The 10953-nt window shown below is 43.5% G+C and overlaps 1 protein-coding gene across 1 annotated transcript in view; it reads left to right on the top strand.

Moving 5' to 3' along the window:
• The first annotated feature begins 3150 nt into the window (after positions 1–3150).
• The window catches only part of LOC144103855 (uncharacterized), a 131214-nt gene continuing 123411 nt past the window's right edge, over positions 3151–10953 (top strand). Inside the window, exons 1-2 of the mRNA XM_077636558.1 lie at positions 3151–3242; positions 5890–6015. Of these exons, the coding sequence (XP_077492684.1) occupies positions 5920–6015 (96 nt within the window). The 5' untranslated portion in view covers positions 3151–3242; positions 5890–5919. The remainder of the gene's footprint in view (positions 3243–5889; positions 6016–10953) is intronic.

Here is a 10953-nt window from a genome sequence, read left to right as displayed (position 1 = left end):
GAAATTAACTGCCTGCTATTCCCGTTAGCGCAGAATGGTATTTGAAGATGCCAAGGAGAGTTGTAGGCCACATGTCCCGCTCTAAGCATTTGCGTGAAACTGCTGTAAAATATTTTCTTGCCTGGTGTATTCTAGAACTTTTTGGCAGAAGCACTCGCCATCATAAATTTGTGACAGAACAAATTTATACCTCTGGGTATGGTGCACTGCGTAAGCATGAATGCTGCCTCTGGAATTGCAAGCTCAGTGTGAGGCTACATAACTTCTACTCTACTGCGAATACACACGTTTATTTCGGTTTTTGAAATTAACTATGTGTTCCATGCTGTTATTAGTGTGGTTCTACATTTTCAGTGGAGGTGATCTCATCCCAACTTGTTTCCAGGGTACATGCGCTCAATGTTAAAACATGCTTCAGCATAAAATATATAAAATTTTTAGCATGAAATATTTTGACCTGTCATTACCAAAAATTACGCTGAACATAATTATTCTGGAAACCATGGTCTGCATGACGTTGATAATGAACTTGAACGTTTCTATAAGATCTCCTAAATTCTCCCCGCGGTGGCTCAGTGGTTAAGGCGCTTGACTGCTGAACGGAGTTCCCGGGTTCGATCCCGACCGTGGCGGCTGCGTTTTTATGGAGGAAAAACGCTAAGGCGCCCGTGTGCTGTGCGATGTCAGTGCACGTTAAAGATCCCCAGGTGGTCGAAATTTTTCCAGAGCCCTCCACTACGGCATTTCTTCTTCCTTTCTTCTTTCACTTCCTCCTTTATCCCTTCTCTTACGGCGCGGTTCAGGTGTCCAACAATATATGAGAGAGATACTGCGCTATTTCCTTTCCCCAAAAACCAGCTTTTAATTATTATCAACGGAGTGCACTAGAAGAACATTTATTACCCCATAGCCAGCCCCGAGGGGAATTCTACTTACTGCAGGTACACTAGAGCAATTTTGTTTGCCCGTTTTTCCGTCCTCTCGACCACCTCCTGATCCTGTCTGGCGGCTTCCTTTGAGTCAGCTTCTCTTTAGCAGCCTATACTGTTCCGCGGTTTAATCGCCTTCTCTCATCTATCATTCTGCTCTTCCATGTGCTCAGTCCGACTGGCACTGCTGCCTTGGCCGGGTAGTAAGTCCGAATAGATAGTGGGCTTCACCTATGTCTTAGTAATCAGCTTTATGTAGCCGCATACGAAGGTGAGCAAGTAGCGGCGACTGCTTATCGACTCACTAAGGCTGATGAGCAGCTGCTGAAAAAGACAGTGTGTCAAACATGAAAATAACCGCATAATTTCAACAGCAAAACTGAAAAGGAAATGAGCAAGATAGAAAACCGAGACACTGCTCAACGCGCAGTAAGATAAAGATTTAAAAGCTGGAGAGAAACCGAGTGCATGGGTTGCCTAAGAAGGAACCGATAACGGAGGCTATCTAAGACCCGAGAATGATCACGCGCATTTTTTTGTGTGGTGTTCTGAATATAAACAAAGTTGAAACATCTTATTTGTGAAACCCTATGTATAATTGTATTTTCAGTTTCATGTACTTTTCGTATAGGCAAATATTCAAAGGAAGAGAACATTGGATGTCCATTAAATGAATTGTAGATCGAGAACGGCGCAATGGTGGATTGATCCATTAAGGTATCGTGGCGTAAATGGGCATTCTGTAGGATCACCAATAACGGCAAGATGCTTAGTGCCTGAGAGTTTCATCGTTTTCGCCATGTCTGACATGCCACCCACGAAAACAAAGCCGAAATTTGGCAAGCAGCATGTAATGTTTTTAAACTTGTTTCCACACATATGACAGGGTTTGAAAAGCTGTATTGCTTGAGATTAACGCTGCAGTTTCTGCATTTATGATTTCATTTATTAGATACTGTGAACAGACTCTCCGCAGTCACAGCAGCAGTTGGTGCATATAGCGATAGCATTGCTCTGTTGAATGTCACAGCTCCAAAGAAAAAAAAATCTTTCGATACACAGGACGCCGTGATAGAATGGGCAGTCAACGAAAAACAAATCTAATCTTCTAAAGTCGAATGTTGGTGCAATGTAAGCGCATATGTCCATAACACACTGCCATAACAAATAGTTTCAGAAGGAAATCCGCGCCTAACCGCGAGGTAAGATGCCATGACCTCGACAAATTATTCAAAGAAAGGGTATATCAGCAACATCATAAGGTAAGAGGTTCAACTAGGTTATAGTTCTGAGGAAAAATGAAAAGCGGTAAGGATTTATTTTGAGATTTAGGCATCACAGTTGTGTTGCTGTGCTCATCTCTCAGTTTCCTTGATTCATCAAATGCATTTTTATATGCAATGTCACTTTTTCATGATGGGTGACAGTGCCTTACATTATTTGTAGGTGGTATAGTTTCGTTGCATTTGAAACATTCGGAGACCATATCGTATACTAAGGTGAAAAATAGCCATGAGCATTATAAACAAACCTAAACAGTTTCATTCGCGCCCTTCGAATGTAGTTTGTGCTAGTATGAATATGAGGATCCCGCACAGTATTAGTGTGATCTAGCTGCGGCGAACAAGGATCGTCAAAGCTACAAGTTTGGGGCTGAATGCTTTGTGAAAGATACAATTTTGGTTTTGGTGCTGAGCTTTATGCGGTGTTGCAATAACCGCAGCTTTCTCTATGACACTAAAACAGCATAATCAAATAGTGCACTTGACGTCATCTTGAAGTCAATTATGATTTGAAAGAGATTTACATTCTTTTCTTCCTGCTTCAGGATAAGGTGCATGCGCTCATACATTTTCTTTTGTCATGGATTCCCACTGCGCACCTTAACCTTGGCAGCCTAATAAATATAAAGGAATGATGGCCCCGTTTCTTCCGAACAAATGCCTGTGGCTGGAGGCGTTTCCAGCACTCGAGGCTGCAGTCGATAATTCGAACCAGCCACTCCTCACCACTGCTTCAGGTGCACATTATTCGGCCCGCGCTGGAGACGGCATTGGTCACCAAAGCGCCCAGCAACCGGAGGTGGCCGACCTGCCCAATCAGAAGGCCCAAAGTGAACCTGTTTTCAGCCACTCAGAAGCTCGGCCATAAGGGCCATTGTTCAGCTCCTCGTGATCAAACCTACACAGGACGGCCATCGCCTGAGCTCAGTACTGATCAGGGCAGGCGTGTAGCTGGAAGCTACTGAACATTCACTAAGGCGGGCACTGCCTTCGGTATCTTGAGGCGGCCACATCATCGAATTCTCTTTGGGTGAGTAGCGTACCACTGAGTGGAGCAACCTAGGGGGTGCACGTAGAGAAGACGAACGTATTGCTTTCGAGGGTGACTATCATAACAATTCTAGCGACACTCTTTTGTCATAGCATGGTTTGTAGGCCACATACAGCCATGGGTACCCCCAATATTTTTCTTCTTAGAATATCGGGATATCGAAGAGGATGCCTGAAGCCTATCAAAAGAGCGGACTCGAGGCTAATTACAAGTTCTCACCATGATGCCAGGCGAAAGTTAAGGCTGCAGCAGTTGCGAAGCTGAAAAATTTGTCTAAAAAAACTCACGCAAATGCATCGTGAGATGAATCATGAGGCTGAAGAAGGCAATGTTCGAGGGAGATTTTTTCAATCCTCATGCTTTTGACGCCTCTCCTCCTGCTTAGAAACGCTATTTCGGCAAGCTTGTGTGTGAACGTTTTTTTTTCGTATAACGTACTACGTCGAAGTCAACGAAGGCGCTTATCCCTAAAAGAAGCTAAGGGCGCACTACTGAAAGCACCGCTGCCTCTGAGAAAAGCTATACGAGCTTGAGAGAAAATACTGAGCAGGTTGTTCGTGAAGAACAAGACTAAGGCTACCCCACCCTCAATAAGACGAATGGAACTCTTTAGATTGCTACGCCACGCGATGCATAGAATCTCCTAATGTCTACCGAGGGTATATGTGTATTGGTGTGTTCGGTTCGTTTCGCGAAACGCTCGGCAATCTCAACTGGTGCGGTAATTGGGCGGTGGTATTCGTTTAGTTTCGAGAAATTGAGCGAAATGGTACCTGAATTTTGAGCGACAATAGCTCCGTCCTCTCTCTCAACTCACAATACATCCCTACACAGGCTTACAATTCTCATTCTGCATTAAACAATTCGACAAACTGAGCTCCATCCAGTTTTCTGTCCGGTCATTTCCCTCGCTGGTCGTGTCAGGCTGAAATGTCTCTCTAAAGGAAACAGGAGCACTGATGTGCCTTAAATCGTGGCACGCAACTTTAACTACAAAAATCGCAAGCTTAGCCTCACATCGCATGCTTTGTTACTTCGCACGGCCGATAGAACGTCTAGAAAACGCATTCACAGCACTTCCCCGTGGCGAGAACATACCAGCGAACACGTGGAAATGATCTCAGACGGAGAGAAAATTCCAGCCCCAACATACTGATGGGTCACTGACCACCCAATATCGTGTGAAACCGAACCATAGGTATCAGTGGCAGCCCGACAAGCGTCCACCACCCACTCACATCCGCTATCTGCCACTACATCCAACCACTTTCTCCGTCCAGAAGCACTCCACCCACCATCCACCTTGCAGAAAGCACTCATTGAGCACCCCCTTCTCCACTTTGGAAAAGATGATAGTGTGCGAGCAAATTGAAAGCGGCATTGCGAAGTCGTTGAAAATGTGCAACAAAAGTTGATAACGCCGATTCGTTGCGTTACATCGTGTGATCGCCTGTGCATTTTGATTTCATCATCCCACGCTGACGGTTTCTATGCTTTCGCGGGAGGAAGTGCGCAAGACTTTTACAGCAAGAGCAGTTTGATCTTAAGCTCCCTAAATCGTGTTCTTGAAGATGGCCGCTATGGTTCGAGTAGTTAGCAGTCAGGAGGCTGTAGTATGGCAGGAATGACTTGCTGGGAAGCGGTAGGCGCGCAACCTTCTCCGGCACACTGAAACAATAGCCTCTGGTGGTGCGCAGTCGAGTGTGAGCTCGCTCTGGTTGGATTCCGTATCAATCTAGTGCCTACTTCGGCTGCGAAGCGTGGGCATTTGTGAGTGCTTGTGTATATGTGACCTGGCTGTGCCTCCAACTCGACTGAAGAGCGCAGGAAGTGCACGGACGGGGGTGAGCGCAGAGTCAGCTCCCGATATCATTGTCCATAGTCGCCCACGTGAAATAAACAAGTCGTAGCTTGTCAGGATAGGCCATTGAGAACTAGCTTTAAAATGCATATCGTGGGCCTGTTGACGCGTACGAAAACAGAGAATGAACGCCCATGATTATACTACTGCACTAAGTCCGAGCTGTACACAACTAAAATTAGGTGTCGTTGAAAATGGCTCTGCAAAAGTGCAACGTGAATACACTCTTTTTGACACCGTCTGCTTTAGTTTTCTTTTGCTCAACTATTTCACTTTTTATTGATTTTTCAAGATGTACCTTTAATAGCTGTCAATAGATGGTTTTTTCTTGGCGCATGGCGTCTTCGTTTAACTCAGTGACCACTGTCATATTTCAACTTTCTTTGGAGCGAAGCTTCGTTGACCAGAATTTCTGCAGACTTACTGGAGAATCCATTTATCTGAGGTCACGTACTATAAAAAAGTCACGGTTAAATCGCTTATCACCGATTTCCGACTCTTATTTGCATGTCTGGCAAAGCTGTACAATTGAACGAGTAGATTATAAACAAGTTTGAAAATGCCCTCCCGCTCAGGACAGCATCTAAATTGAGCAGTGTACGTGAACTGCTCTCCCCTCTGAAGTCGTGCATGCTGTAATCACGCCAAGGTGTTTACAGTGGTACCCTTTGGGGTCGGGAATTATGCGATCCGCCGTCAAACAGAACCCAATAGTTCAAGGGTACCAGCGCAATGATATAACGACGTGGAATTTCCCTTTTCCAGGAAGACCAATTTCAAGCATATAAGTAAACAATGACTGTGTATCTGCCTAGTGCGCCCATGCCCAAACGCGTGCACGCACAGTGGGTCTCTGTGCGGGAATCGAGGGGACTTCACATCAATTATCCGGTGAGTGGTCAGAACAAGACAAACTCCGAGTAATAGAAAAGAATGTAGCAAGAATATTCATGTCTAGCCTGGGGAAGGTGTCAAATAGCATTTCACCAAACCTAGACAACAAAACTGTCCTTGCGAGCAGGTTATGCAACCAGCTGCATGCAATGCTGGGCGATAATCTTCGAAAATCTCATACTAAACATTAATGATAACACACACATTTACCGACCGAAGTTAACGTGCAGGCATATATTGGAAGTCTATAGATTATCGCAATCCGGGAGATTTCTCAATCATCATAGTCCCGTCGACGCCATCGTCCGCTACCAGCGGAAATTCAGACTGGCTGTCCTGACGATGTCCTTAATGCCCTGGATACCTGCGCTGCTTCTTTCTGTGTCCTGTCTTGGTATCCGCCGTTCACCTAGTACGAATAGTTACCACTCTCCCGCATCACAGTTTTTATTGAGGTAACTGTGAGCCTGCCTTATACGAATCAAGTTTTTCAAGTTGCTTATAGAAATAGCACGTACTGGACTGCCAATATCTGTGGGGCACAATCAATATTTTATGATAATTTTCGCGCGTCTGCAGTTTGCAGCAACCATGCTCTATACTTTGGCTTGTGATGCCGAAGCAACGCCCTATGGAAAAACTGCTCAACACAAGAAGGCATTTTCGCGTCACTTGTCACCGCGTAACATGGATAATCATAGGGGAAGAGATGGAAATTTGAAAGTTGAAAAAGTCACTCATTGGTTCTTTCCGAGAATGGGAACAACTTGAAAGCTCTTGAAACAAGTGCACGCCTGCGCTTCCAAAATTCATTTCCATTGTAAAGGAAGGAAATAAATTGTTAAAAGAATGTTCTATTGTAAGGGGCTAAGGGAATAATTCCTCCCTAATTTTTAATTTTCTTGGTTGTGTAACAAAAATGCGTAATCGCTTGTCATCTGCTACGAAGCACAAATTTCTTCGTGCTTTTATTACCTTCGTATTGCTTGAAAGGGATTACGTGCAAATTCTAAAGCTTTAGAAGTATATTATGTGTTTCCTCTCCATGTAGAGTCACTTGTGGCCTGGTACTGGTCGCAACAAAAGCGTGAACATAATTTCACACTGCTTCAAAAAAGTGATTAATTCAAAATTTTTGAACGATCATAATGAATGATACTGACGTCATAACACAACAGCGTGACGTACACTAAACGGCTACGGGTGACGCTTACGGTAAGTGCGCTGATCGGCAGATACCATTTCATACACAGGAGCTACGGCGGCAGAGCGTACTCTTCACACCGCGGCGACAACCGCCTGAATGAACGCGCTTTTCTCTACCGTATGCGCTTCATAAATAAACGAAACGGGTGTTGGTATTTTACACACGATTCACCAGCGGTAAATGCTGGCCAGATTCCTCAAGTTTAGTCGACGCCGGCACTTCACCACAGACCTAGCACGTCGGTAGGGTTGCTGTATACGGTGTCTTCGATCGTGAAGAGCGAAATAATAGGTTGCAGCGAATGGAAAACATCATTGTGTATATTGTTGAGAACGATGACCTGATGTTGGCTATTGCTTGTATCTCAGGAATAAGCAGGAAATGTCAGTGCAGGCGGTTTTATCCGACATGCCGATGAATGTTTCAGGCTCCCGGCAGCACTTGCTAGTGTGGCCTGTCGACATCAAATTAGGCCACTTTAAATAATGGAAGTGGCTTCCGAATATACTACTGGAGAAAGCGATTAAAAAAAATTGACACAGCGGTGGAAACAGGCAGAAAAAATGGGAAATATTGGTTCTACACGGTGTCGAGATTGTGGCTGTAAAGGTTTTTCTAAGCGGGAGCTCGTACTCATCAGCACTTCTAGTAGAGTTCCGCACATTATAAAGAAGTTATTGTATAACGTTTGCAAAAAGCAAGGGAATATTTACTACAAGTAGCGCGCAACTTGTGTATCCTGCCGACTGAACGGACATTGCATGTCCCTACGCACACGAAGATGTCAATAAAAGAACCACTGAGGTACAGTCGTTTCCATCCCTGCAGTTCTGGTGCAATGCGCGCTCGAATGGTAAGTTCTGAACTACGTAGTTTTCTGCACAATCAATTTTTGCTAAGAAGTTCATTGCAGTGAGCATATTATATTCATAACAACAGCCACGTGTCCTGAAGCTGTCTAGAGTGCTGCTTCCTGCGAAGTGAAGTGAAGACAGCGACGGCTGATGGTCGGTGTCGACAATGAGGCATGATGAGCTGGTACCGTGAAAAAAAAAAAAAACGTCGGCTGACTGCAGCTGGACTGTTCCGTTCGCTCCGATCATTGGCTCATCGTTTCCATAGAATTAAAAGCGCGAAGAGAAAGATAAAACCTCAATGGCCCACTGTCCGCCGACTGAGATCTTCTCAAGCGAACTAGTTCTTGTGGGATCTCCGCGCTGTCTTTTCGCTTGGTTCGCATTTCTCAGCATATCGTCATACCGGCCAAGCTTGCTGTCATTTATAAAGCCGGTGATATGTACAGCATGTGTACTACGGCGACCATACCAGGGTTGTTGGTTGTCCATGGTTCTGATGCCATTGCACATCCCGGTGCTTAGAAGCCAAATTCGAAATTGCACAATATCAATAATGTAAGAAAAAAAACAATTTATGCAGCAAACGCAAATTAGAGGCATGTTCATGCATACTGGAGCCATACGAAATAACTGAAATAAAGAAAGCAGAAGAAAAATTTCTACACCTTATTTAGGCTCATATTTTTGCCCTGTGTAAGCTTTGTTTTGTCATTATCCGCCAACAAGATAAACCGCTGCCACACGGCAAATAAAGGTATAATAAGCGTGCGATCCGACAGATGGTGCTAGGGGTAGCAACATGGTGCGAAAAAATGAATTGAAGCAGTGTAAAACGCACCGAATGTTGCATTAGGTGCTATTTTAACTCAAACTGTTTTAAGAAAAAAGCTATAGAAATATTTCACAGTTCTGCACAATCTGAAGACAGCGATGACGGGCAGACGATGGGCAGCGATACGCACTTGTATTCAGAAGCATTAACGTTTGGCCGGCGAAGCTGCCGCACATCCGTGATTATCTATCTGGTATTCAGAACTACTGTTGTTGCAACACTTGGGGGCAGTTCTTGGTCTCTGTTGTCAAAAAATGCTGTAAGACGCGAAAAAGAAGAGAAGCGAAGCGGAACGCCGTGACAACGTTCAAGAATAACAGCGTCTGTTTGCTTACACCTGACCGCGGAACGTTTTGCGGAGCTGTCATTTTGATTACCGAATAAAAGTTAGTTGATGAACTGCCTACTTTAATGTAAATCTTTGCCATGAGATCAAAACGAGTTTTGCTTATTTCGAGTTTTATGCATTCTTTTTTTAGCATAGAACGAGTGCGAGGTTGTTCTAAATGGCACTTGAGATTCCGATGGCCATTCGCGAACGTCCACTTAGTTCATGTCGATCAACTTTAAAGGTCACTGAAAACCATCGTGTGTCATTGGTAGATCCCCATTGATGTCCATTGACTATATGGGCATTGAAACTGCCCGCGTAACAGGGGTATAAGATGGAAGACTCAATGAGCGATTTGAAAATTCCGAAGGATGCGAGAACCTTGGCCGTTATTGATATAAAAGAATCATCTAACTTCAATTCAAAGCAACAGAAGTACTTAAGTCAGCTATTTTTAGAAAAAGAATTGAAAAATATAATCGAGATCAACACAAGCCTTTAATCCGTATTGTAAACCGGCAACACCGGCCTTACAAAAATGGTCTATAGACAGTCTATAGATTTCATATTGGTCTTTCATTACATATAATGGAGGAGATAAGGCAAAAAGCTGCGTACGCAGCTTGACTAAGGCCTTATCCCCTCAAAGGCAAAACAGTAGTGAACACAGACCGAACACCGATCAGAAACTAGTAACAAAGAATAATGAAGACAATAGTTACAAATGTACAATAGATTCAAGTATCTGCGCAAAAGAAAAACAAATTTCGGTTAGGAGCAAACACAAAATGCAGTGATAGGCCAAGTCGACAATGTACACAATGAAGAAATTATGGGTACTGAAGGAGCATGAGTAGCACAGCATATTATGACGTGAAGCAATGAAGGCACATAAAAATGTCTAGCACATCATTTGACATAGGAAAACAAAGGAAAAAACGGTTAGGTTCTTACTCGCTGAGCATTAAAAATAGCGATGAGGACACAAAAGTATGGTACAGCTGCACATTGCTTAAGATATAAAACTAATGAGGACATTACAAAAATAGTGTCGTGAATTATCATGAAGGAAAAAAAAGTTGTTTTAAATGTTTGAGGTGAATGTTAAGAATGTCTATATTTTCTTGAAGAAAATTGTTGAGAAGAGTTGGTATCTGATATTTTAGAGATTGTGTTGCATAATTAGTTCGATAATGCTCTACTTTCCAGTATAAGGGATTTCGCGTATTATAACCCGATGGCTCTTTGATTTCCAACTCACCAAGGTTAATAAGATAATTATTGTGCTGTAGTTTGCCACGAATCAAACATTTACAAAGCTGGTATCTATGTATATCATTAACGCTTAGAAAATTCAGGTTATGGAGCAAGGGTGCAATCGGATGATCATAGGCAGACCGGGTCATAACACGGATTGCCTTATTTTGGAGCCGGGACAGTTTTAACTTGTTGCTTAGTGTGGTAGTACCCCATACAAGAATGCAATAATTTATGTGCGACATGAACAGAGAATTGTATAGGATTAATGCTATTTTCTAAGGAAGGTAGTCTCTATGGCGATGAAAAATTCCTACTATGTTTCCTAACTTGGAAGCTATGTGGTCCACATGGGCGTCACAAGAAAAGGTTTCTGTAAATAATACGCCTAGCGTTTTAAAACTGGGTACTATCTCTACTGTGCAATTATTGAGGGTAAGTGTTGTGTTTT

The sequence above is a fragment of the Amblyomma americanum genome, chromosome 9, assembly GCF_052857255.1.
Source record: "Amblyomma americanum isolate KBUSLIRL-KWMA chromosome 9, ASM5285725v1, whole genome shotgun sequence".
Lineage (NCBI taxonomy): Eukaryota > Metazoa > Arthropoda > Arachnida > Ixodida > Ixodidae > Amblyomma > Amblyomma americanum.
This window is presented reverse-complemented; position numbering and strand designations above follow the sequence as displayed.